This window comes from Corapipo altera, unplaced genomic scaffold (assembly GCF_003945725.1).
Source record: "Corapipo altera isolate COAL_440 unplaced genomic scaffold, ASM394572v1 23b, whole genome shotgun sequence".
NCBI lineage: Eukaryota > Metazoa > Chordata > Aves > Passeriformes > Pipridae > Corapipo > Corapipo altera.
In genome coordinates, this window is record NW_020884885.1 from 9,382,476 (window position 1) to 9,409,711 (window position 27,236).

The 27,236-nt window shown below is 43.0% G+C and overlaps 2 protein-coding genes across 18 annotated transcripts; one reads left to right on the top strand and one right to left on the bottom strand.

The window, feature by feature from the left end:
* On the bottom strand, positions 1–4,325 carry HARBI1 (harbinger transposase derived 1). 5 transcript variants are annotated; one of them, XM_027642071.1, is made up of 3 exons: positions 4,222–4,325; positions 2,449–3,180; positions 1,090–1,901 (listed from the first exon to the last, which is right to left on the bottom strand). In XM_027642071.1, the coding sequence occupies exons 2-3, from the start codon at positions 3,116–3,118 to the stop codon at positions 1,525–1,527; spliced, it is 1,047 nt and encodes a 348-aa protein (XP_027497872.1). In that variant the 5' UTR covers positions 3,119–3,180; positions 4,222–4,325; the 3' UTR covers positions 1,090–1,524. The 5 variants fall into 5 exon arrangements, with proteins under 5 accessions (XP_027497871.1, XP_027497872.1, XP_027497873.1 ...); XM_027642072.1 differs by lacking the exon at positions 4,222–4,325 and adding an exon at positions 3,833–3,940 and having other exon boundaries at positions 2,449–3,178; XM_027642074.1 differs by lacking the exon at positions 4,222–4,325 and adding an exon at positions 3,543–3,651 and having other exon boundaries at positions 2,449–3,178.
* ATG13 (autophagy related 13) lies at positions 3,131–27,198 on the top strand. 13 transcript variants are annotated; one of them, XM_027642054.1, is made up of 19 exons: positions 4,319–4,429; positions 7,069–7,144; positions 9,594–9,675; positions 10,499–10,579; positions 11,248–11,367; positions 11,801–11,847; positions 12,425–12,565; positions 13,243–13,283; positions 13,827–13,923; positions 14,273–14,371; positions 15,100–15,190; positions 17,577–17,675; positions 18,805–18,915; positions 20,030–20,163; positions 21,080–21,197; positions 21,898–21,975; positions 22,269–22,385; positions 22,819–22,947; positions 24,156–27,198. In XM_027642054.1, exons 3-19 carry the CDS (start codon positions 9,607–9,609, stop codon positions 24,231–24,233), a joined length of 1,650 nt encoding a protein of 549 aa, XP_027497855.1. In that variant the 5' UTR covers positions 4,319–4,429; positions 7,069–7,144; positions 9,594–9,606; the 3' UTR covers positions 24,234–27,198. The 13 variants fall into 13 exon arrangements, with proteins under 13 accessions (XP_027497858.1, XP_027497861.1, XP_027497853.1 ...); XM_027642055.1 differs by having other exon boundaries at positions 4,366–4,429; positions 7,089–7,144; XM_027642057.1 differs by lacking the exons at positions 4,319–4,429; positions 7,069–7,144 and adding an exon at positions 3,131–3,222.
* Positions 27,199–27,236: the final 38 nt, after the last annotated feature.

Consider the following 27,236-nt stretch of genomic DNA (forward strand, 5'->3'; position numbering starts at 1 on the left):
TTACCTTAAAAATGCCTTTTTTATTTTTTTAGAAAACAATGCTCGTCTGCTTCTTCCTAGCTAAAAGGAGCAGGAGTTTCACCGCAGTGACCGAGAGTAGTTCCTATATGATATGTCATGGGAAGGTATGTAAAGAAAATAGAATTACATCTCAGATTGTTGTACATTTTACAGCTCTCATCAAGGCTTCTGAAAACATCTTGCTTACACATCATAAAGCATGCTTGGTTTTCTGTAAGACAGAAAATGCTTACTGCCATTGCAAACTTGGCAGACTGTATCTAATCCTGCTTCTCCATTCTGCACTTCAAAATACGTCCCATACTCTTGTAGTCTTCAAATGTGGGGCATGATCCAGGCTCATTTCCTCTAAAAGGACAGACCTGCTGTGCCAGGTGTTTGCACTGCTACGTTAAGCAGCTACAATTTTTTAGCATTCTGCATTCCCCATTGTTTTGTTTCATCTACTGCCCAACAAACAATAAAATGTAAGAAACAAAATTTTCTCAGACTGCTGTCATGAGATCCTTGGGAACACTTGAGTCTTTTAGAAGGAGAAGGTTGCCAGGAAACTGCCCGGCCTTGTGCCAGCAACAACAGTGTGCATCAGTCATCTCATTCCACTGAAGAGGTAGATTGCCAGCAGCGCTAGAGCAGCCTTTCTGTACCTCAGCTTGATCTAAAAGAAGAAGTTTTGCAATCAGTTCAATTTCTGTGACCCAGTCAGTCCTTGACATTTCTTTTACAGCAGTCAACAAGATGACAAGTCTCCTGTTGCAGCAGACATACCTAGTAAAAATGAGACTCTTAACATTCACCTGCCTATGTCCTGATGTCTGTTAAGTACCTGACAGTCAACCATAGCTTAATGTCTTCTCCAGCCTGTCTGGGAAAGAAGAAACATTCAACTCTTCTTGACTCTCTAGATATGTGCAAGCAAAAAGCCAGACCCTCCCCAGAACACAGTTCAGCTTTCAGAGAAATTATTGGGTTTTGTGAGATCTGCAAAACAGCAAAATGGTATTTAGCAAGAATTTATACCTGCAAATAAAAAGATAAATGTTTGCTTTTCTGCTCATGAATTCGTGGTAGACATGAATTCACATGGAATTTTAATTTGTGTGAAATGCTGTTTAAAAATCAGTCATAAGTGTTTTGGGTTACACAGTAGCATAGAATTGTTGCTTTGTAAAAAAGTGCAAGGTTTACATATTTTTCATCATTATCAAAGCCAACTTCCCAAATTTCTCCACTGATGTCACATTAGTCATTGTTCTCTAAGTCAGGTAAAAGGGGAGCCTCTAAGTATCACAACAGTAAGACTTTAACAATTAAATTGCATCTCTGACGAAACTGAGAGAAGTTCAAAAATTTGCCTGAAATGAAGAGTGTAAAATTTCTCCTTGTCTCACATCTGCTTGGTCTTTACTGACTTCGTCTTACTAAAGAAGACGAAGGGGCATATCTGCTGTGGATAACTTCCCAGATGAACTGTTAGAAGCCTTTTCTAAGGCTTTCTACTCATTAGCTAAAATGAGTAAGTAAAAGTTCCTGACGAATACGACAGGCTTCCGAGTCCACTGATTCCATTTGCTCATACTCTTCTTCCGGCTGTTCCATGTGTCCTGTGGCTGGCGAAGACCACACGTCCAGCCCGTGTTCCAGGGAGATGTTGTGAAGCACACAGCAGGCCAGAATGATGTGGCTGGATTTCTCTGGAGAATACTGCAGGGTGCCTTTGGACCCATCCAGGCAGCGGAAACGCGACCGAATGGTTCTGAACGTCCGCTCGATGATGTTGTGAGTGGCAGAATGGGCCATGTTGTACCGGTATTCCGCAGGTGTCTCGGGGATATGCAGAGGGGTCATCAACCATGTCCGCAGTAAGAAGGAGCTGTCACCTGTTAGCAGTGAAAAGGAAAAGGTTACACACCCACAGCTACAGATTTCAGCTCCTCACTCTCAGTTTTCTGGTACAGCAGATACAGAATAACTTATTTCTCTGGCTAAAACAGAAGGCATGAAAGGGCAACAATAACTCCAGTTTACAAATGTGACAAAGTAAAGGCATTCAGTTTTACTCAAGAAAATCCTGGTAGAATACATGGAAGAGTTTTAAGTGAATTCATTTACTGCATAAACCAGTGAAAGACAACAGCTAGACGGGGACCCTAATCTAGAATTAAAAATTGCATAATTCAGCTTAGAAAGGTGTAAGATACTGAAAACAAGCTTTTAACAGAATAAATGTAAACTAATACACACAATAACCAGACTGTATAAAACACAGATTGGAAGTTACTGTTCTAAACTTCTAAGGTAAGGATTGTCCAAACTGAATCACAAATCTCAAAGCAATTGGCAGGAAAGCATTGAGGCTCTTGACTCAATAAGGAGACAATATATAGTAGACTTTCCACTGAAAAGAAGGAGGAAAAATTGCCTTACCAAGTAGCCAGCCATCTTTACGTAGCTCAGTTTCAAAATGGCTTGTGAGGGCTGCCTGCTCTAACACTGTGCAGTCGGGCAGGCTGCCTGGCCAGTGCGTTTCTGCACTGAGGAGGACTCCTCTGGCATCACACACCATCAGGCAGTTCAGGGAATGGAGACCCTTTCGGTTCACATAGGAAAGGTCCTCAGCATTTGGTGCTTTGATTGCCACATGGGTGCAGTCAACCACCCCGAGCACTCCCGGCATGCCTGCCAGCCCATAAAAGTCGTCCTTTAGGCTCTGCACAGTAGCTTCATCCTCAGGAAAGTGAATAAACTGTGAGGCTCTTTCCACCAATGCCTCGGTTACATTGGCAACACAACGGCTCATGGAGGCTTGACTAATGCCAATGGCATCCCCCATGCGAGTCTGGAAGGAGCCAGAGGTATAGAAACCCAACGCAGCAAGTATTTGTGTCTCCGGACTGATGGCCCTGGACCGCTGCGTAGGGCGTGAGAGAGTGGCACCCAGAAGATCCACCAGGTAGTAAATGAATTGTCGGGGAAAGCCGTACGTGGATACTAGATATTCGTCCGTGACATCCTCCAGCTTGAAGCGGTCCAAAGTCCTGTGTCCGCGGCCATAGAGCAAGAGGTCGCAGTCAAGAACCGCGATAGGTACAGCCATGGCTGACGGCCAGGGGTCCCCTGGGGCTCCTCCGTGACAGGGCTTTCCCAGAGGCTTCACCTGCATAAAGCAAAGGGGAAGGAGACTCAGAACAGTTGTTACTGGTGAGCTCCGTTACTATTTTCCTTTTACTCTGACCATCCAGCAAATCTCTTTACTTCTTTGTATCTGCTTTTAAAAACACAGAGGTGGCAGCAGGTGGGCTCACCGCGGAGCCGACAACTCTGCCTGGCGCTGGCAGGAATTTACCTCCCGTGGCGGGGGGGTGTGCTGGAGCCGTCTCCAGTGGCCGCCGCCTGGGCAGGACAGACACGAACCGCGGGCAGCCCGTCGGGGGGTCCCACAGGCCCAACGGGCGCTGCCCTCTCCGGGCGCCCCTGACCCTCGGGCGGCCCGACCCCCGCGGGCTCGGCCCAGCCCTTACCCGCCCCGAGGCCGCTCCCCAGCGGTCCCCGCCGGCCCGGCCCCGCGTTCGCCGCGGCAGATTCGCCACAGCCGGGGGGGCTCCCGGCGGGAGCGGCGCCGGGCGCTGCCCCGCTTCTCTCGACCTCGGCCACCTCCTGCCCACCGGCCCGCGGTCCAGGCGCGGCGCGGGCAGGCGGGGAGTGGCGGCTCTGTGCGGAAAGTGCCGCCGCGGACACCCAGGCACCTCCCTCCTCCCCTCCCTCTCTTCTTCCTTCCTTCCCCCCCTGCCCGCAGCGGATGAAAACAAACAGCGGCGATGGCGGTGGTGGCGGTGCGACGCAGCCCGCGGTTCTGAGGGCAGCAGCGGCAGCCCCGGCCCGGCCCCCGGCCGCACACCCCCGCCGGCGCTGAACTCTTGGCGAGACCCCGGGGCCGGCACCGAGGAGGAGAAGGGGCGCTGGCCGGAGCCCCGCGGCGGCCGCGGCGCTTGGAGGCGGCGGCCGCGGTCCCGGGGCCGCGCAGCCCCCCCGTGTCCGGGGCGCGGCGGGTGAACGGGGCCCCCGCGCGGGATGAGCCGCCGCGCCGCCAGCACTGCCGGCCCCGCGCAGGTACCGCGGGCCCGGGCCGGGGCGGGGGGAGCTCCGGGGGCCTGCGGGCGGCCCTTAGGAGGGAGCGGGTCGCGACGTGGACCTTAAGCCTTGGGATGCGGCTTCGTGTCTGCGTTTTACTTTGACTTCGCTGCTGTCGGAGGTCGGTTCCCGACGGGCTCGTGTCGGCTGGGCTTCGTTTTCCTGACGGCTGGTGGCTGTCAGTGGAGACTAGGGAGGATAGGGCCCGCTGGAATTTCTAAAAGTGGTGTCTTTTAAAACCTGTTGGAAATTTAAAGTCTGTTGGAAATAGTAGAAGGTGAGACCGCACACTCCACTGTATAATTTTCCTGTAACATGCGAGTTTTCTGTATGTTAGGAAAGATCAGGTTATTGTATCTTTCTTTCCTCTTGGAGCTATGGCTCTTAGTGCATCGCCAGAGTTGTTCCCGTGGATTTGGTGAGAGTAGAGACCTTCCACGTCAGTGAACAGTAGAAAAGAGACGCTTTGGACTAAGCGTTCAAACTGCATACTTACAAGTGTCAAGAGCAGTGTGACTAGGCACATAGCAACGGGGAAAAACACAGTAAATTACTGCCTTAGCTGAAAATTAGTTTGCTACACAAATGAAGTTTAGAGCATCTCCAAATTATTGCAGAAGTGGCCTGACCTGGTGGACCCCTCCTTCTTGTGGCAAGAAATAAGTCATTTATATGAGCCAGGCTATATTTAGGTGTCTGGAAGGATCATACAGGATCACTTTATTTTGCTTAAATGGTATCCTATAATCTTAACTTTTCTGAACATGTGTTCATACAGAAGTTGAGAGGTGGTGATTATGTTGGTGGTTGTAGTACAGGGTATGTAGAAGCAGATTCTGGTTTAGTTTGTATACTTTGGCTTGACAAACAAAATGAGAGGATGGACCTTTGAACTGATACCATTTTTAGACCTTAGGAAAGTACAGAATGTAACTACCAGTCAACAGGAATTACTTAATTTTCTTTCTAAGTCAGTGGAGCTGGCAGTGCTGGCTTTAATAAGATATTTACTAAGATGCAGAATCATTTATTGGTTATGAAGTTAACTTGTCTACTGATCAGGAGGAGAAATTACCTCTTTATCACTCAAAACTTAGGCATGCCTTCCATTTCATAAGAATGTTTATATTTTGTGAAATAGTTTTTCTGCTAGAGTCTACTCTATTTGCCTCTTTAAAAAAATCCATGAACTTTAAAGAATGAGTGTGTCATACCTTGAAATTTAGAACTGTTCCCTCCCTCTCCCCATGTTTCTGACTAACCTACTAAGAAGGAAAAATGGAGATTAATTTAAAGTAATTGTAGGATAATGGACTTTGACTTGTAGGCCCAGCCTTGAAGCTACAGCCATAAAGAGCACTGTCTTTATGGAGATCTTTTTATAGTTGTTTATTAATGTGCTTTAAATACTTGCTTGCAGTGAAGCTTCTTGATCATTGAAGGGGATGATTCTAGGAAAGCTTTCTTGGCCGTCAAGCCAGAGGCACTCTGCTAAAAGCTTCAAAAGACTTCCATCTGCTTCTTGTTCACTTGAATGATTCAACGAACTTTTCTGAGCTTCTCATAGGACATCCTTGGAGATTGGATTTGTGTCCTGTATTAACAAAGTTCTGGAAGAGTGGTAGGGGCAAGAGCCTGGTCTGGGGGGCATAATTCAGGGAATGAACATCTGGGATGGAAGCAGTCCACACCCTTCTCCTTACAGTGACACCCACTCTGGTTTCATCCCTAATTTCCCTCTGGGGTAGGAACCATGAGTAATTATTTTGCACTGACTTGAAAAGAAAGCAGGATGACTTTAAGTTGTAGGAGCCATGGCTCAAAGTGAAATGTAGGAGGTGATGGAAGCAGCCTACGTATGCTTTCCCCAGCAGCATGAATAATGCCTGGTATGTGTCAGGTGCTTCTGCTCCTTTCCTTTTTATGTCCGTGTCAGACATGTACACGCTAAATTCCCATGTATGAAGCATGTACTATAGTGTCACGGAGTTCACAGGTGTTCCTGTGCACCTGTTGTGTGCTGGGTTACAGGTATCTGCCAGCAGCGGGGCTGTTCCCGAGTTGGAGCATGGCATGCCGGTTAGTGTAGTTCCTCTGGGATGTACCAAGGCATGAAGGGGAGGGCTCTTACAGTTCGTTGCATCATGCAAACAGCGCCACCAGCTTATGCTGATGTGTCCTTCTCCTTGGAGAAGGAGAGTGTAAGTACCAGCTGAGTGTATAAGGCACAGTGCTTAAATGTTAAACTGTTGGGTAAACGTCTGCCTCAAGCTTGTGAGAAAGAATAAGGCTTTAGTCAAAAGAGCCACGTGTGGCAGTTCTCCTTTAAACATCCATCTCTGATATTTCTGTTCACAGCAAAGTGAAGACAAAGGCATGTAAATAGAAGCAATAGTATAAAAAGGAAGAGGGAGACAAAGCAAAAAGCCATGTGGACAAAATGCTTGTTTGTACCTATGAATACATCAGTTTACTGAAAGGATTACTTAGGTGACAGGAAATCAGTCATTTGTAGGTTTCTAACCTAGACCAAAGGTTATTTCCTTCTAGTTGTTATTCAGTGTAAAATTAGCCAGCATGTTCCTCTAACTAAGCATATGCTCAAGTAGTGGCACTTAACAAGGAGCCATGCTGGCATTGCAACAGGACCTGAGAGGTTGAATGAGTTTGGTGGAACTAAGTTTACAGAATTTCCTTCCTGTTCTGGTCAGCTGTAGCAGCTAACCTGAGACTACCAAAGAATTGCTGTAGATAAAAAATTGTAATTCTAGCTCCATCTTGACTCTCATCAAGAATTATTCTAAAGGTGAACCTTGTCCTAAGCCTTAGCAGGTGTCAGGCAATCACTAGAGGCCCTCCTACAAAAATGAGGAGATGGTGGTCATCAGATGACAGCCCTTACCTTACACATTTCAGAAGCTGAGTTCCAAAGTCCCATTTTCTCCCTGAAAGGAAACCTTGGCCCATACCTTCTACTCTACTTCAGGCTCTGGTGAGTCAACTGTTGCTGACATTTGAAGCTTCAGAGGTAACAGTATGAATTTCCAAATGTTTCATGAATTTGAGATCTTGCAGGAAGAATCCAAATTCTGCTGCAGCAGGGCAGAACCATGAGGCTCTCATTCTTTGAAACCTCAATTTAAGACATACCTCTGGTGGCTGTTTCTCTTCTCTGGAGATATTTGGGGGTGTGGTCATTAGAACTAATTCATATACTGCACCGAGAATCATGCAGATGATCATCTTTGTTTCCTTTCCTAACAGACCAGTGAACCTAAGACCTTCCATTAGTTTCCAAGTGTTTTGTAATAGTCAATATCAAAATTTTTTTCCAGCTGCATGAGGCAAGTGTGTGTGCTTCATTTGACAGCTCTCTCACAACCTCAGGAGATATACTTTGTTGCCTCTTTCTCCTGGGATTGCAAAGAAATGCCTTCTCACTTCTTTTCAAATTAAAAGCTACTTTGATTTCTCTCACTATTTAAATGTCAGCATTCTCTTTGCTGAGGGGAAAAAAAAAAGTATTTTTTAGTGCAGTATTTTATCACCTGTATGAGCCAGGTTTTATTGTAAATATCAGATTTCCTCAGCCCTGACAGTGCTTCACTTAATGAGTCAAAAGAATATTAACAGATCGTTCTTGCATGTTTTATAGTTTGGTTTGGGGGTTTTTGTATAGTGGGAAGTGTCTATACTAAAGGGTTATTTTTTTTTTTATTTGGAGTGCTGCATCAATTAAACAGCACTCTGAGTGCTGACTTCCTTTTGAACCCCCCTAAGGTAGAAGAGGTCTGTAATGTCAGTCTACTGGAGGTAAAGGCAGGGAAAGAAAGTATAATAGTTTTGGTGAGAAGGTTAAAATATCCAAAGGATAATTTGCTAATGCATCCGATGTTGAATGGCTCGTGTTGTTAGTTCTCAGTTTAAAAATTTATTTTTGTTTTTTTTATTTTACAAATTTATATTTTGTAACAAGAACTGTGCAGGACTAGGAGATGAATTATGAATATAGCCTAGGAACTTTTCAACCGTATTATATGTCCAACTTTCTTTTTATAGAGTCATTAAAAAACCAGCACTGTTCTGTATAAAATGCTCTATAAGTTGCAGTATTCTTATCTAGCAGCCTATCTTGGATGGTGCTTCTAAAGCATTAGGCCTTTATTGCTATTAACTGAGACATTTTGAATAGAAGTCCTGCATGTGTGTGGTCATTAAAGATAGTATATCTTCTGTGTGAACATGGTTATTAGCCCCTTCATCCTGCCAGGCTTTAATTTGTATAAATAGCATACCTTCCTGCAAGTTCAGTCTTTGTTTAACAATTGAACACTGAGTAACATTGTGCACAGCAGCTGCTCGTGCTCCCTTGACCTCAGATCTCCAAGGGTTCTGTGACGAGCAGCACGTTCAGTAAATACGTGGTGTTTGACAAGCTGCTTCAGGCTGATTAGCTCTCTCAAAACAGCAACAGGAGTTAAGGGTGAATTAATACTTGGAAGGCTTATGAGCAAAAAGTACAGTTAATGCTACTAATTAAGGCGTTCCTTTCCATGGTCTCTGTACGATTATTAACTTATATATGAAGAAACTGAGAGATGGAAAAATTGTGTTTTATCCCGGGCCATGTCACGTGGTGGTGGCAGAAATCAGATTAGTGCCTTGCCCTGCCTCTCTTCAGATGCTTTGCAAGTTCATTGTGTTGCTGGAAACAATCGTATTTGGAAAAACAAGTCAGTGTGAATGTGAAAGCTAACTATTTGTTATCAGAGCTTTCAAGAGAAATGAACAGAGGACTTTGGTTGATTCCTTGGTAAAACTGTGTCTTTTCAGTTGATTGTAGGTAAATTTATAGCTGTACAGTTTTACTACAAGCACTATTTGTTAGAAGTAAAGAAGCGGCGTAGCCTGTTCCAGCAGTGGTTTATTATATAGATTTTAATATCTGCTGAAATACTGCTGAAATACTGGTTTTAGAATTTCAGATTCAGGAAAACAATTTGGCTTTGTTTTGACCAGTGCTGATAGCTGATTATACATAATTTTTGAAGCAGAGATTGCCATGTCTCCTGGATAGCTTGGTATAGCATCCAGTCAGTGTAGGAGTGTTTTGGGTGGGTTTTTTTGGGGGGTTTGTTTTGGGGTTTTTTTTGGTTTGGTTTGGTTGGTTGGGGGTTTTGTTGTTGCTGGTTTTGCTTTTTTTAGTTAAGGTAGCAAAATCGGAGAACTTGTAGTGAGTTTTAATTCTGAACTTCCTTTGTTGTTTTTTTCATTATTTTTATCTTTGCACTGACCAGGTAAACTAGTAGTGTGTGTTTATACCTCACACTCACACTCCAAAGTTCATTTCGTTTAAGGTGGCCTCTAATGGCAAAAATATTTTGAAATGTAAACAGAAAGCTGAAGGAAGACTTTGTTCCCAGACCTGTGTTGTATTTCAGATTGCCATATGCAATGGACACTGATCTCAGTTCCCAGGACAGGAAGGACCTGGACAAGTTCATCAAATTTTTTGCTTTAAAGGTAACTTCTCTCCTTTGGACAAATGCCTCTTCTTTCTTGTTTAAGAAAAAGACCCAACATTCTTGCTGTGGCTAGAGTAACCACATGGGGTTTGGGTTTCTTTTTTTGTTTTGCTGAAGACCAAAGCAAGAAAAGGTGATGTCAAATTTAGGAGATTCCTGAGAGTAACTTTGAAAACATCTTTTCCCCTTTTTCTACTTCAGATCCTCTTTAATCCCCCAGAAGTGTCCTGCTTTAGAATCAGTCGTAGGCACTTCAAACCTCTGTCAGCTTTGGGTTTCTATCAACACAACAAACCATCCAGCTGTTATCTTCTGCTGGACTCCACTCTTTCTTTCCAGTGTATCTCAATTTTCACATTGCATCCAAAAGCAATAATACCAGAATGTTCTTTTGAATTATGTTGATAAGTAATTATAAAATTTGGCCTCACTTGGTACGTAGATGCAAGTAGATACTCTGACAATGGCTTTGGTATACATGTACAGATGCACTTGATTTTCCTTTTAGTTGTCTAGGTTCAGAATATAAATTTTGTTTCATTAATACTGAAAACTGCAACTCTTGATAGCAAAATTGATTTGGTCACCTCATGTTATTACAGAGAAAGGTCAGCCTAAAATGATTTTCTCTCTGAAATACATTTGCCTGTTACATGTAATAATTTAAATTGATTGGACATGAAGATCAGTGAAGCAAACTCTACCTCTCTATATCCTGGTCAGCCCTTTCATTTTTTTTTTACTTGAAACTTGTCTAACTCTGAACTAAGGGCTCTACTGAGCCCAAAACATGAGTGTGTTTCTTTTCCTTTATATTCCAGACGGTACAAGTAATTGTCCAGGCCCGACTTGGAGAGAAAATCTGTACCCGATCATCATCCTCCCCAACAGGTTCTGACTGGGTAAGGTCATGTTTTTTAAAGCAAATCCTTAACTCTGTGTGTTTGTGTGTGTGTGTGTGTGTGTGCACTCACACATGTGTGTGGTGAGAACACCATGTGATTGTTACAGTCTTGTGCAGACTATAATAACCATTCATAGAATAGCTACTCTATTCAGTTATGTTCATTGGGGGGGTGGATTTTTTTTGGTTGTTATTGTTCATATGCAACAAATCACTCTGGACTCTTCAGGGCTGAGTAGAGGTGACACAAATTGTGCCTCTCAGCATCTCCTGCCAGTTAAGGCATATTTCCAAGATCTTCTGGGGTTGAGGTGATGAGTTATATTCTGTCAGAAGTTTGCAACTCTGCAATTCAGGACTTTGTAGTAATGGGCTTTATTAAAATTGAAAAGACTCAAGATACTTTGTGGGTGAAGACAGCACTCAAGTGAGAGAAAAGGAGTGAATTTTTTATGGCAGTATCTAGAAAAACATTTGAATTAGCAGCCAAGGAAATATTTCCAAATATGAAGAGCCTGAGCCCAGCTGGAAATTTTCTGTTTCATAAATATTTCAGTGGGCGCTGACCTAGTATGTTATATATGGGTCTATGAGCCTGTCTGTAGTGTACCATTAGGCAGTTTTTCAAAGAAATAAAAAAATTGAATCATCTGCTTCATTCTGCAGTTCAATTTGGCAATCAAAGATATACCAGAGGTTACTCATGAAGCAAAGAAAGCCCTGGCAGGACAGCTACCCGCTGTTGGACGGTCTATGTGCGTGGAGATTTCTCTCAAAACCTCAGAGGTGAGAACTGAGTCAAAGTAGATGCCGTTTTTTGTTTGTGGGGTTTTTTTGACTTGAATCTTATATCACCCACCAGAGCACCTTTAGTCCAAGACAGTGTGAAAATATCTAAATTTTATTGTTAGGTAGTATGCTAATGAAATGTATTGTTTAGCAGAAGCAACTCACTGCAAATATGTGAGGCCAAAACCACAAATGATAGAGCAGCAAAATTTAGTTTCTTAGACCATGAAGAACTTAGCCATTCTGAGGAAAGTATTCTCTCAGGTGATGTAATTGTGCAGTGAGACTTCCAGTGCAGCTTTTCTATCATTGCATTACAAGAAAGTGGGAGCCAGGAGACATATCTTTGTTGAGAGGTGTGGCCATTGCTGATCATTAATGAGATGTGAAAAAGTTTGTGTTCTGAAATGAGGCTTTGTTTGGCATCCAGGGGGACTCCATGGAGCTGGAAATTTGGTGTCTAGAAATGAATGAAAAGTAAGTGCATTCTTCACACATTTTTTGTGCATGTTTGTAGTTTTTAGCTGATGAAAACAGGAAATGTGGCTAATCCATGGTGATCGACGAGCACATATTGGCTGTGTGGCCAGGAACACTTCAGAGGGAACTCCCCTTTGTCTAATGCAGTAGTCAAACTGTTTAATATTGGTGTCAAGAAAGTAAACTAGTAATTTTATTCTTTTTTCATTCTTCCATTACAACTAGTGTGCTTCTTCAGATAATGATGAATGCTTTTAATACTGAAAAAATGTTTCTGTTTAATAGAAGGCTGCATGTATTTTTTCAGCAATTACTTCTACAACAGGTGACTAGGTTGAAGTAGGGCTCTTAGCTGGTTGGTCAATACACGTAGCCACACTGGGGTTTTATTTTATCATTTTGGCAATACAACTGACATTAAACAACCAGCCCAGACTAATTTTTATTTAAAATAAAATAAACAAAATAAAACCCAACCACAAATCAAACCACACAAACAAAAACCCAAAGCAAACAAAACCAAGCAACTTAGTTGGGAACAAAAGACTAATTTTTTTTCCTTTGTATTCTATAGGTGTGACAAAGAAATCAAAGTTTCATACACTGTATACAACAGGCTGTCTCTGTTGCTGAAGTCTTTGCTTGCTATAACCAGGGTAACTCCAGCCTACAGACTTTCAAGGAAACAAGGCCATGAATATGTAATATTGTACAGGTAAAGCAGAAATTTCCCATTTGAAACAGCAGAAAGTCTAGAGTTGCACAGTGTAGCTGCAAATGTGGTTACAAAGGGATGAGTAATAATAAATTACTTGGATTTAACTAATACTGAACAGTAGGAGAAGAAAACTTTGGGCTATGTATCACCTTATAGCTTCCATTGGAGCCATTGGAAGAAAAATTAAGCGCAGGCTGTGAAGTGTTGTTTCCCTGCCGTGTTGGGAAGAGTAAAAATAATCATACGTGAAAGCACTGGTTAAAGTGCTTATTAGCGTCCAGTTCGGTGTCTGGCCTGTATTTGGTAAATGCCTGTCTACATTGCACATACCTCCAGTGTGTACTTCTGCCCTGCTGCTCCATTTTAAAGATGCTTTATATCGCTTCACATTTTTGATCTGAACTGTAGACTTGGCACAGAAGCTTAAAAAACTTGAAGAGAAATTTCGTATTAAGCTACCATTTTCTCTTCCTTCTTCTTTTTTTGCATGACATGTCCTCCTCTGAAGTAGCTGGAAGGCTTTTTTGAGATGGGCATTCTAGCCATTTCTTTTGGGTTTTTTTCCTGAAGAGCAGAAGTGATTCCAGCCTTTCAACTCATAAAATTAAATTAAGATATGTATAGCATTATGTCCCCAATGGACCTAATAGCTTTTTTTTTTTGTTTTGCTTTAGGATATATTTTGGTGAAGTGCAACTGAGTGGCTTGGGAGAAGGTATGATTAGACAACACACAAACTAGAGCAGAACTGTTTTTCATACTGACTAGCCTTTTATTACTATTCCTAAGTGCCATGAGGAAAGTGTGAGGTTTACATATGCTTTTTATCTGGATCTGCCAGTGAAGGCTCGTGTCATAAGGTACTAAGTATAATGGTGGTAACTGGGCAAAGTCTAGGGGGATTGCCATTTTGACTCTAGAGATCCAGAACTGAAATAAGAATGTGGAAGTATGTTGTTAAGGGGTAGGACTGGTAAAGAAGATCATGATCTGCTAAGGAAAAAGAAGCACTTCAGAACAATTTTTTAAGATGGGAAGATAACCAAGATAGGAAGCACAATAAGAAGTCTTGCAGGTGAAGCCTACCAGCAAGGCAGCCTAGTGCTGCTGCTTTGTTACGGGTTTTGTGTGCGTCTTTGGAATTCAGATTGCAAGGGATAGTGGAAACACTATAGAAATAAGATAATGTGACCTCAGAATAGAAAAGTGGAGCATGTAAATAATCAGTGAAACTGATAGTCATTCCTTAACCTTGCAGGTTTCCAGACAGTCCGTGTTGGGACAGTGGGTACCCCAGTGGGCACCATCACTTTGTCTTGTGCCTACAGAATCAACCTTGCTTTCATGTCAACCAGGTAAGAAAATGTGATTGTGCCAGAAACTGTTTTACAATAATCTGCTATTAAACCCCTCATATTCTGAGCCACTAAATCTTTCCCTTCCGCTTATCCTTTCCTGCTGAGATTCTCCTTGATGGAGAATACTCTCTCTCATGCTTAAGTCTTGCAGCAAGGGGAGTATTTGGGTAGCCCTGAGCCAGGCTCTAGAACTCCAAATTGTTGATACATGCCTGGAGTCACAGGACTGAATTGTAAAGGTGCTCTGGTCCCATTAATAGACACAAAGGTTTTCTGTGAGGGCACCATGAATTGGGAAGAGAGTAGAGAGAAGAAGCAAATAACACCATTGCTTGTTGCCTTGCAGACAGTTTGAGAGGACCCCTCCTATCATGGGGATTATAATTGATCACTTTGTGGACCGTCCCTATCCCAGCTCTTCACCCATGCATCCCTGCAATTACAGGTGAGGAAATACTGAGTTGAAGTTGTGGGCCATGGTGAAGGCATCAATTATGCCCAAATACAAAGCCTTTTCCACTATTTACTGACTGCATGGGAAGGGACACTGGAGAATTAGTGTCAGTCATATTGAGATGGTTGAGCCTGTGATGAAGGTTGACATTTTCCTCCTCATATCTAGAAGACTGAGTGAGGAAGCCCCAGTATTTTCCCAAATTCCTTACAGAAGCACTCGGACACAAAGGATATTTAATCTTGGCTTAAGGAATTTGAAAGTGTAATGGTTAATCCTACTGCCAGCTACGTGTCCAGATGCATGCATCTCCAGATATTTCCACTGGGGGAAGATCAGAGTTTAATTTCTCTTTGTAGATGAGAGGTTCATCTTCTCTAAAATGTGTGTGAGGGCATTCAGACTGGGACCAGTGGTGTTGTTTGACAATGGTTGTTAACACCAAAGCCAGTAGCATTAGCTGGTATAACAAAAGCATTAGTTAGAAACACCTCTGTTTTTTTATGTGGGGGTAGAAGGCGAACGCCTGAGGAAAATGAAAGTTTTCGTACCTTGTTTTCCTCAGTTCTGCCAAGTAGATGAGAGCCCTTCATAATTCTCCTTTCAACTCCACCCAAATACTCTCAGTCTCCCTGCAGTGTTTGTCCCAGTGTGTTTTACTGTTTGTTTGCTTCAAAGAATATTTCAGTTAGAAAACTTTTCTTTTCTTGCTGCTTTAGAGCTGGTGAGGACAATGGTGCAGTATACCCCTCAGTAGAAGATTCCCAAGAAGTGTGTACCACATCTTTTTCCACCTCTCCTCCATCTCAGGTAAGAGAAACCAGGCTCTTAATTTAGATAGAGCAATTGCTGTTAGAGTAGTGTGCATATTCCTACATCAGCTATTGTGCAGGCAGGCAGCCTCCTGCTGTTAATTAAAATGTAATGTATGGGTTATTTATGTCATTATGCTCTGAGTAAAACCTAGTTAGACACTAATTTCAACAAAATTCTGGGAAACTAGAAAGACTGAAATACTGAGAAAAATTAAAAGATCCTACTCCTGTAGCTGGGCTGAGATGTGCTTGAAGAGGATAGGAGGGTACTTACACATTTACATTCTGATACTGCAGGAGGAGGAATTCAGGACATTGATGCCAGAGAGCCTAATTGGGGGTAACAGACTGACACTGAGATAGAAACATTGAAATACCAGGAAAATGCTGGAGAAAGACTGAAAAAAAGACAAAAGCTCTATCTGTTGGACCATCTAAAAGTAGTTGGGGCAGCAGGAAGAAGTATCAGCAAGAAAAAATTGGGTCATAGTATTGAACTGGGGACTTAATACTCTATAATTCCACCTACCCCTGCAAATTTAATTTAAGTTTAATTTTAAAATAAAGTGGCTTCCTTTTGAATATCAAAAACAGAAACTCCCAACTTCTTTTACTGTCCTGTGTATCTGACTCTACAGTTATGTATTTTGAAGACTTGGCCAGAGTTGCAGTTATTCTATTGCTTTAAATATTCAGGAATGCCCTGCCCTGTTGTCCAGCCAAGCAGATGGCTCTGCTGATCTTTAAAGACAATCTAAAGACTCTAAATCTCTTTTGCTGTCGATGTGAAACATAGAATGAAGAATAATTGGAATGCTGTTCCACACTGAAAGAATTTGCCATAGGTCTTTCTGCTGCTTCAGAGGAATTAGTGTGCCTGATTTAGCACAATGTATTCTGCTTATGAACGAGCTAGAAATGAGCCTGTCTTAGGAAGCGTGTTTTTGCCAAGTGGATTTTGGGTGACAGGGCATCAGGCAATGTTGAACTAATTAGCCAGTGCTCATGGTAAATCTAATGGAATAAAGCTTCTCTTATTCTGCAATACACAGTTCAGGAAATGAGTTTGTGGCTGAGTTGTGTCCTGCAGTTTCATAAAATGGGTTAAATACAAAAGGTTTCATAAGGAAATTTCCACTGGCTTGCTTGTGCCAGTGTTCCTTAACAGTAATAGTGCATGTAACTACATTAAAGTTGACATTTTGCCAGGGGTCATGAGCTTTGCTGTCATGGAGGGGGAAAAGCTTTATGAAATCACATGAACCTTGAGGATTCACATTAAGTATGAGCCTACATTCTTGCTTTTCCTGTGGTTAATAGTTGCCATATGCTGTACCCTTATTTATAAAGCAACTGTCAGTCTTTATTATCACAGAATTTTAAGGCTGTCTTGGCAGAGTGGACTTCAAAGTAAATTAGAAGGGAAAAAATAAGTTAATTTCTTTCTCCAGGTTTCTATATACAACTTAATATGTAGGAAAATACTGGGAACTGTGTGGTTTTCTAGGCAAATTTTTCAAATCTCTACCTGCCTTCTCAGTAAAAGTGAGGCCTTACCTGCATGATACAAGGGAATAGTTGCTTCCTTCTCCCTGCGAGCTTGCATAGCATATCTGCGTGTGTGTGTGTGTGTCTGTGCGTGCGTGTTGTGAAGTAGCCCAAATTTTGGGAGAGAGTCTGGCCATGAATAATTCCCAGAAATGAAGCTGAAGCTTTCTTAAAAATGAAAACTGTTGGTAAGAAAATGACTGGGTGGAGGTATGGAACTGAAATAGGTTTGAATTGCCCTTTTTGCATTAGTACCCTCTGTGAGACTGTTTACTTCTGCAACTTTGCTCTTGTTGATGGAGTTCTCTCTTCACATTTGTGTGTTTGAATTACACCATAGTCTGAGTACCCTTTATTCTAAGAGTGCAGCATAGATTTGCCAAGATATAATCCCTCAGAAAGCTGGAAGATAAGGAGTATTGGATGGATGGAGAGTATTGAAATACATGTAATTTGTAAAATCAAAAAAAAATTACTTTTTCTGGCATCTGCTCAGCTTTCTCCTCACTAATTGGCCGGTACCAATTATAATTAGCTGTGGAACAGAGTTCTGGCCGTTAGTTCATGTCAGGGTTTACTAAAATATTACCCGTGTTCAGTGGTTCACTCAGATTGGAAACCAGTCAATTCTTTACTAAATGAATGTGTTCGGGCAATACTGAGACTTCTTTATATGTAGGTGTGGCTGCTGCAGCCAAAACCTCTTCACTAGCATTCAGTTCATCCAACTCTTCATAGTTCTTCTCTGAAGTCCTTCTCTCTCTCTCTCTCTCTCCCCCCTCTCACTCTCTCTCTTTTCCTTGTTTCCTCTGTTTGTCTGTATCTGTGCACAGTGTGTTTTTACTGTCACAAAGGCACATTTTCAGACCCCTCCTCCTGTGGTGACGGACACCTTGAAGGTCCCAGTGATGGGACTGGCCTTTTCACATCAAGTGAGTTGTCAGTAGAATATACTATACATGGCCAGAATAGGGCTCTGGCATGACAAAACAAATACAGGAAAGTACAAATTTGACAATGTGGAATGTTTGTTGTGCATGAGAAAGACTGGTGAACCCACAGTGGGCCAGGCACATTATTGAGACTGGCTTCTTAAATGCCTTTGCAGATAAAGGTCTCCCAAAGACAGGATAAGCACTCCTAAAAACACAACAGCTGTCCAGGATTGTTAGTGAAAGACATAAGTAGTAAGGCACAGTTCTAAGTGTTTTCTGTTAGCAGCCAGTGTCCCTTAAACCTTATAGTCATTAGTGCTCCACTCAGCTTAACCAGCCTCACGTGAGTAAAAGTGCTGTTCAGTGCATTCTGACCCCTGTAAATTACATCAGCCTTGGTGCTGCTGGAGCTCACTGAGCTCCAGAAGTGCTCCTCTTGACTCAAGCAAGCCAGAACAGGAAAGTTTATTTAACCTGACTGGGTAGATTTCTACCTGGGGTGTGTAAGGAATTTCTCCTAGGTTTCACTGGTTCCAACACTTCATTCCTAAAGCAATCTCACAAGGGTTAGCTTCCCAGTTCCCTTTACCTTGCACATTTATGGGACTCTGTATTCTTTCACTGAAGCTATTTGAACAGGCCTGGAAGATCAGCTGTTTTAATGTGAAATGGGAGTAGGTTCAAATAGTTGATAGTGTACTTGCTTTGGGATGAAAAAGGATTAAATATTAGCTCTTTAGTAAGTTGATGATGGCATTCATGCTTTTCCCAGTATTTGAAACCGGCCTGTAGGCAGAGCTTCCACAGGACTGGATGTCAGTCATACCTTGCTCAGCCTCCTCCTATGTGTGTAGGAAGCCAGTCTTGTTTTTCCTTTCAAGGTCCAGACTTAGTACCCTGGACTACTGTCAAATAGTCCACTTAGCAACAAGAACTTTTTAGAGCAATAACCTTCATTATTGATTCCACTGAATCAATGGAATCCTTCTGCCAGCCTGAAATGCTGTGCCTCTGACTTTCCTGTTCCTTCTTCAGTGACTGGTGATTATTCAGGCTGTGGGGCATTCCCGTTCCCCTTCCTCTCTCCCCTCCCTTTGCCCTTCTTGTTTTTTCTCGTCTTTCTTAGCTTTCCAGCTCTCGTCTTTCCTATCAGCCTGCTGCCCTGGGAGTTGGATCAGCTGACATGGGGTATCCTGTACTCTTTGCTGGTGGCTTGCATGCTGCACACCCTCACCAGGTACTTGTAGAGAGTAGAATCAGCATGGCTGGTATTTGCAATCATTTGTGTCACTTGTACATCTGAGAGAGGCATTGAAACTAGTGCATGCATTGGTATCCTGTCTGTCAGGAATGAAAAGAATGTAAGGTAAATATAGAGAAAGCACAGCTTCCACAAGAGCTGGGAATTGGCTCCTCAGCATGCCCAAGTTTACTGGGGTAGGGGTCAGGTGGAAAAACTACACTGAGAGAGCAGGCACCAGGCTTATTTGCCTGCACCTGCAAGTCACTGATTCCAAACTTTGCCTGTCCTACAGAGCTGCTGCCCTTATAGCTATGCAAGCACAGTTCTGTAGCCTAGACAGAGGATACACTGACAGTCCATACTAGCATATTTGCATTCATTCATCAGACAAATAAGCAAAGTTGACAGAAGTCTTTTTCTGCATGTGACTTTGCTGCTACGCCAGAGTTTTGCTGATAAGGTGATAACGGAATAGAAGAGTTTCAGTCGGAATGGTCCTGCAATGAGCATCCAGTCCAACTGCCTGACCAGTTCAGGACTGACCAAGTTAAAGCCTGGGATTAAGGGCATTGTCCAAATGCCTCTTAAACACTGACAGACTGTGGCATCAACCACCTTTAGGAAGCCTGTTCCATGGTTTGAATACCCTCTCAGCAAAGAAATGCTTCCTAATGTCCAGTCTAAACCTCCTCTGGTGCAGCTTCAAACCATTCCCACGTGTCCTGCCACTGTATCCCAGGGAGAAGAGATCAGCACCTCCCTCTCTACTTCCCCTTCTCAGGAAGCTGTAGGGAGCCATGGGCTTGTAGCAAGAGGATATATTTTTTTTTCCCCCCCACTCCTCTCCTTGAAGCAGAGGACCTATAGCCAGAGAGCTCTGCAGTGTAAAACAGGCCTGAAGTGGAGTAGAGTAGGTAGGGAATAAAAAGTTTGTATTGTGGTGATCAGCTTCTACTTGACACCTGTCTCAGCCTTATGGGGTCTGGAGCCCAGTCATATGCCAAAAATCCCACAACTTGAGCCCAGTGTAATGGAATCTGCTTTGTATTGAACTGTGGTGTTTGTTTGATTTTGAGGTATCTAACTCAACCATTCCTCTCTGTCTCAGTTGATTGGTCCAGGCAAAGAGGGGGGAGTTCCCCCAATTCCTAGTCAGCCAGCACATGGCACTCAAGCTGACCAAGAGAGGATGTGCACCCCACTGGATGGAGTCCACTACTCAGCAGCTACTCCTTCTAGTAGGTAGGTTGGTTTTAGATGATCCACTTCTTGTGCTAGCCCATTTGTAATCATATTAAGATAAGACTTTTTGTTTCCTCCTTTTTATCTATTCTTTGTAGCATAACTACTGTCTTTTAATCCCCCAAAATAAAGTACAGCTTTCTCTGACTGGGGCTTTTTCAGGCTTTCTCCAAACAATGATCTTGCCCATCTATTTAAACCTTTTATGCAATGTAACATCCTTCTGTTATGTCAACTTTAACTTTATTATCAATTTTATCTTTTTTTTTTTAAATCTCTCTGCTAGTTTTGCTGATTGTAAAACAAGATGAAGTGAGTTCGCAAATGATTCTTAAATGCTACCTAAGTAATCCTCTTTCCATAAGACTAAACCATTTTTTTTTGTTTTAAAGTTCTGAATACCTGTAGTAGGACCCCAAACAGGTCATAGAAGTAACTAATAACCATGCAGTGCATTAGTCATACTGGGAGTGGCTGTTGCAATGTACTAGACTACTGCATTTGTAAACTGAGTGACAGATACAATTCTGGTCCTTGCCCTCACTTCCTGAGAGATCTGTGACTGAAAATTCTGTTTTACTGAAAAAAATAAGTGATGAACAGGAATTGCTATGAACATGCACATTTTGAAGTGTAAAGTCCACCTCCAAAAAGAAAAGCTTATTTCAGTTGGCAGCAATTTTTCATTCAACTAAATAGTTTTTGTCCATCTTTAAACAAAAATCTTGATTCCACAAGTGTCCACTTTTCTTTGGTGCTCATGACTGAGGAGGAAGGTGTGGTACAATGGTTCTTCTTCCAGTATTAAGAGTAAACCAAGAAAAATGAAGGAGTCTCATTAAGCATGTGATTTGTCTATAGATTTGTCTGTATTGTTTGTGCCATGAGTCACTAGTTACCTATTTTCCTCCCGCAGTGAGGACACAGAAACAGTATCAAACAGCAGTGAAGGAAAGTGTGGCTCCCCACATGACCTTTTGGAAACCATCTTTGTCCGGAAGGTGGGAGCTTTTGTCAACAAACCCATTAACCAGGTAACGAGCAGTAGATCTCAAGAGGGCACCATAATACCCTTCTCCTTCCATCTGTTCCTATACAGAGGAGCAAAAAGCACCCCAATGCCAGGGCAACCCCAGAGACTGAGAGTGTATATTCTTGCCTGCGGCATTTCCCTACCAGGTTTTACTATAGGGTTGTTTTTCATTAAATCCTTTTGAGATGTGACAGCCGTTGAATTTGCCCCACTTTGCCAACACCCTGTTTGAGAATAGAAGACTTGATACTGCACTTGGGTCTTGCAATGATCTGCCACTACCATGTGTTCATAAACTGGGAAAGCTGGTAGCAAGCCTCCTTTTCCTTGAAGGGACAAGCAGTAGACCAGTTCATCATTAGTAAGCAAGCATTTAGTTCTGCCCAGTTCCTAGGGCTGTTGTTCTAGGCCTTTTGGATGGATGAAGGAGAATTCTTTGAATTTTTATCAGTTTGTTAATTTTTGCCTATATTATACAAGAGGTATATAAGCAATCCCACCTCAGGGTACGTATCTGCATTAGGTCAGCTGAGTATCATCTCTCTATTTTATGCCTTTTAAATGAGTTTGTCAGCCTCCTGCCTAACTGCTGACTTGATCTTGGGCCATTTTTAGCTGGCCTGACAAAGACGTTCAGTATCCTGTTCTGTGCTGGGTAAGCAGAGCGTCTTAGTGAAATTCTGTTTGCTGAATCTCCTCAGGTGACCATGGCCAACTTAGACATTCCTTTTGCCATGTTTGCTCCCAAGAATGTTGAGCTGGAAGATAACGACCCCATGGTAAGCCTCTTCCAGAGGTATATGTGCCTTCTCAGCAACCCTTATGCAAACATCCATGCTATTCTCTTCCTTTGTTTTTTGAGAAAATAACTAGTTACTCAGATTTGTTTGATTTCAAGAAGTCTCCTGTGTTGAAGTCTTGGGCTCTCTAGACATGCAAATAACAGCATGTGTTTGCTGCCCCTGCTGTAGTGTGTTTATTGTCAAACCTCCTAACTGCCCCCACGCTGTCAAAATACACAGACAGACATAATCATAAGATCAGTACTCACCATTTTTGATTTCTTGGGCAGGTCAATCCTCCTGACTCCCCAGAAACTGAATCTCCTCTACAAGGCAGCTTACACTCAGAGGGCTCCAGTGGCAGCAGCACAGGGAACACCCATGATGACTTTGTTATGATCGACTTTGTAAGTGCCCCCATCAGTGCTCTTACATAACACCTGCATCTTAGATGGGCTTCAGGTGCTGTACGATGGCAAATGATGTAAGAGTAGTTTTCAATGGCAGTGGAAAAGACCCATGATTCACAGATACAAACCAGAGCTCGACAATCCCAGAACTGCAAAGACACTGATACCTGGAATCAGCAGCTACCAATTAAATACCTAGAGTTGGCATCCTCTCTCTAATGCCTAAAGGAGCCAGATTCCAAATAAATGCTCTTTTCCAACTGCTCAACAACCATAGATCTTTGCTGTTCTTCAGTTATTTAATATGCATTATGGCAGCCACAGTTGTAATGCCAAGATGTTTACTATAGCAGGTAATGACTTTACCTGAGATTGTAGCAAAAGAGAAGCCAATGTCTATGGGAATTAACAGCAGTATCTTTGATTCTAGAAACCAGCATTTTCAAAAGATGACATTCTTCCAATGGACCTGGGGACATTTTACCGTGAGTTTCAGAATCCCCCTCAACTCAGCAGCCTCTCCATTGACATTGGAGCACAATCCATGGCAGAGGATTTGGTATGGAACCCTGATACTTCTTTTTGTGGCAATCGTATATGCTTTATAATGCTCTCCCCTAGTTTGAAAAAGTATCTTCATAGAATCATAGAATAGTTTGGGTTGAAAGGGACATTTAAAGGTCATCTAGTCCAATCTTCAACTAGACCAGGTTGCTCAGAGCCCTATCCAATCTGACCTTGAATGTTTTCAGGGATGGGAGCATCCACCACCTCTCTGGGCAACCTGTTACAGAGTTTCATCACCTTCATAAAAAAATGCCTTGTATCTAGTCTGAATCTACTGTCTTTTAATTTAAAACTATTGCCCCTTGTCCTATTGCAACAGCCCTTAATAAAAAGTCTGTCCCCACCTTTCTTAAAGGCCCCCTTTTAGTACTGAAAAGCCACAATAAGGTCTCCCCAGTAAGGTTTCCCCAGAGCCTTCTCATCTCCAGGCTGAACAACCCTAACTCTCTCAGCCTGTCTTCACAGGATATGCTCCAGCCCTTGAATAATTTTTGTGTCTCTCCTTTGGACCCGCTCCAAAAGCCCCCATGTCTTTCCTGTACCTCTCAGAAGACAGGTAGGGAGGGAGTCCAAAGGGAGTCCCTCATTAATATGTTCCAGATAAATGCACATTTGTGGCACACTTGAGCCTCTGAAACTGGTGTGTTTGTCTTGAAGCTGAAAGCTGCTGCTGTGTGCTTGCTTTGGCTGTCATTGAAACCCCCCAAACTAGTCCTCCCTCTGGGGTGTCAAACTTGTGGCAAATCAGGCCTGAAATTGCAGCCTGAGCAGAGGTAAAGTCCCGGTGTGACTGGTGAAAGTCATGTCTGAGTGAGTGCTCCACTGGGCTCTCTGGCATTGTAACATACTGTGGAGAAAAATGAATACCAAAGGCTGAGAGCTGCAAGTGACTTGATGAAGGCAGTGACGTGAGCAGGTTATTGTGCTGCAGCTGGTGGCGGGGATATCACAAGGAAAGGCCCCAGTGCACCTCCTGTTCCTGCAGAACAAACAGACTCTGGGCAGAGTGCCCTTGTCAGGGTCACTTGCTGGATGCTGCCACAGGGTTCCTGCTTTTGTGCTCATGGGAAGGGGAGCCCATAGCAGTGGAGAGAGGTTGCAAGACTCAGAAGCAGAGTTTTTATCCTAGAGTATGTGTTTAAAGTTTCCTTCTGTCTGCTGTGAATCAGCCCTGACTTGCACCTTTCTTTACCCTTTCAGGACTCATTACCAGAGAAGCTGGCAGTCCACGAGAAAAACGTCAAAGAATTTGATGCTTTTGTAGAAACTTTGCAGTGAAGCCGTTTCCTAGTTTTGCTGCAGCAGTTCTTCCTCCTCAAGGCATCCTGGAGATGACATCAACAACTATCTCTATTGCCCCTGCTCTGCCTTTTGTCTCACGTTGACTAGTTCCTTCCATCAAGTGAGCTTTCTTTGATTGCTCTCTTCAATGGCAGATACAGCTCATCTGCTGATTTTCCTCAACTTTTCCACCCTATAGTTCTGGACCGCTTTTCCTGCTCACAGTCAGTTTTGAATTTAAGACTTCAGTAGGGACAAGGAAGTCAAACTCCAGTGTATGAAAATTATTTTTTCCTCAGTCTGTGTTCTATGTGGAGGGGCTTTGTGAAAAGTTGCCATAAGCTTCCTCCAAGGGTCTTCTGGTGTAAGTTCCCTAGGTAGAGCTTCTTGCTAACAGACTTTTTCCTACAGTCTCCGATCCCGTTAGAGCATAGAAAGCTTTTGCTTATTTCCAGGGTCTGTGAGTTCAGCAGATTCAACAGCTTTCAGTCCAGGACATCCATTCCACACAACGGGGCATTTCATCCTGACTTCAGTGTGCGTGCCTGGAACCCAGGGAGAGAAGTCAGCTTTGGGACCTGTGTAACACAAGTTACCTTTGTTTTCCTGCTTCCAAGGAACTGGGTCTCTACACAGTGGTTTTGTGCCAGGTCCTCTGTTAGGTGGCTGATCAGCCGGAGTGAAACTGCAGAAGCGCTTTCTACTTTTCCTTCCCGAGTGCACTGACATTTGGCCATGCTGAGTTCAACAGTGTTGACTGTTGGCAAACCTGCAGGTGGCAGCTGTGATGATGCTGAATTCATAGTCTCTGCTTCTGAAACGTAACTGTAAATACTAGGAATCCTATTTCTTTAGGGTTATGTAACTAGGAGTCTTAGTCCAAGATTCTTTCCTCTAATCCTTGCAAACCTTCCTGCTTTATGGTTAATAGAAGAACTTAAGAATCAAAAATATTTATTGCTTTTAAAGAAACCTATATTTAAAAGATGTTCTGTTTTCATGTAGTAGTGTGGGTCATTCTGCCCGGGATCACTGCCAAGAGCATGTGTGCCATGGAACCCTGGCCAGTGAGACTGGTCTCTCTTTGCAGGAAAATATCCAAGATATTTATTTTCTAAGACAGACTTGATTAATATTATACTCTGTTTTGGGGACTGTGTGTCTATTACAGCGAGTCAGGGCCTGTTGATAGAATGAAATGCACACATCAGTGGAGTGGAGCGGCAGAGACTTGGTAAAAAGCTGTTTTCTGATAGGCATGGATGAATTTGCAGTGATCTTCAGTCATTCAGAAGGCAGCTTCTTCAAAGAAGCACATTTTTGGGGAAGCTTATGGTACTTTTTAATCAGCTGGCTTTTGAGTAGCTGAAATTTTATTTTTGTAATGATCTGGCCATCGACAGTGTGACTGGTTGGCAGTGCTCTATGGTTGATTTGGCTGCTGTCTTTTGCCCTATGTAAGGATGGGAGGAGAAATGGTGACACTAAACAGAAGCTTGGATAAGGTGAATTTTCTTGTGGTTCTCTCTCCTCCTCCCATGTGTAACTAGAGTGAGCAACTGCAAGACCCCTTACTGTCCTAAAACACTTTTTCTTTCTTTCTCCAGAAATGAGGTTGTATTGCCTCATTACCAAGGAACCATCTTAATTTCCTCAGTGTCCAAGTAACCAGCCTTCTAGTTAGTGCTGTGTGGCAGCTTCTTCAGCTCTGCTGCATGCATAGTTGAAAGATATTGCCTGCAGCTGACAGGGTAACCCCAGCTCCACTCCAGAACACTGTTTCTGTGCCACTGCTAGAGCAAGGAGCCAAGTTCAGAATAGAGCTGATTGTAAGGTCAGAGCAATGCAATGCTTTGAATTTTCCCAACTTTTTTGTTGAGTGATGTGTTTGGTGGGAGGCCGTGTGAGCTTTAGAACTCTAGGTAAGAGCTTTATTGAAGGAAAGTTACCCACCAGAACCTTTTTAGCTTACTCAACCAATTCAACTTTTCAGCAACCTCACATGGAAATTGCCTTGTCCGTGCAAAGTAAAATGCACAAACATTTAAGAAAACTTCAAAGATAAACAGTTCATAAGAGGGCTTAAGTTACATGGGCTTTAATAAATATTTGATCCCCACAGCCAGAGCCACCTTGTTTCACAGGTGGAAAGGGTTGCAGAAGGATTGCATTAACACAAGGAATTAATAGATCAGCTGGCTCTCATCTTTGCTCAGGAAGCTGGTCTGCCAACTTGTAGTAAATAGCTCAGACAGGTGCTTGTCACCTTTCTCTAGTGATACTATGGGCTGCAGAGCAGCAGAGAGGAGGCTAAGTGCTAGTTCACACTGTATGAATGGAGAAGAATAGTCAAGGTTGAACTTCACCTAGCCAGCACTCTTGCTGTGCTCTTCTTCTACCGACAAGCTGTGGAGCTGGCAGAGCATGCCATTCTTGCTAATCCCATCTAGAAGGTCAGTGCTATTACTTGTGCTCATTTGCTGATGTAGTTCCTAACCTGGCTACAGCTCCCACATCTCATAAGGCAGAATATCGGTGTGGCACGGTTTTTTTCTATTTCAAAAGGCTGGACAATTGCCTATATAAGCTGCTAGTGTTGAGCTGGATGGCCATAGCAATAAGAGATTCTCCAGGGCTGAGTTAGGTGCCTCTTCTCTGGACATTCCTCAGTTTCAACACATAGTTGCTACATCTAGGCTCTGAGTTTCCTGACCACTGCACAAATGCTCTGCTTCAGGAAAGATCTAGCTACTGCTGTGGCCTGCCACAGGTTGTGTTATGAAGGCTGTTTATTTTAGCAGCTGTCTGCTTGATTCGATATTAAGGACAGTATGTATGTAGCTGCTGATTTACAGATACTTTGGGTGGAGGGGAAGGCTCCTCAAATTGTATTGTTTTGGAAAGTCTCCAGTGTACTTCAAGTATTCACAGAATTTCCAATAAAACTTCTACGTAAGCAACACTCTGCTTTTCTCCACATGTACCGACAGGTCTGGGACA

Excerpts from the sequence above, each read along its gene's own strand:
- ATG13 (XM_027642057.1), top strand. The coding sequence starts at position 9,607 with ATGGACACTGATCTCAGTTCCCAGGACAGGAAGGACCTGGACAAGTTC. Across the intron at positions 15,191-17,576 it reads CCACCTCTCCTCCATCTCAG|TGTGTTTTTACTGTCACAAA; the intron begins GTAAGAGAAACC and ends ATCTGTGCACAG. Across the intron at positions 21,198-21,897 it reads TCAACAAACCCATTAACCAG|GTGACCATGGCCAACTTAGA; the intron begins GTAACGAGCAGT and ends GAATCTCCTCAG.
- HARBI1 (XM_027642070.1), bottom strand. The coding sequence starts at position 3,184 with ATGCAGGTGAAGCCTCTGGGAAAGCCCTGTCACGGAGGAGCCCCAGGG. Across the intron at positions 1,902-2,448 it reads TAAAGATGGCTGGCTACTTG|GTGACAGCTCCTTCTTACTG; the intron begins GTAAGGCAATTT and ends CACTGCTAACAG.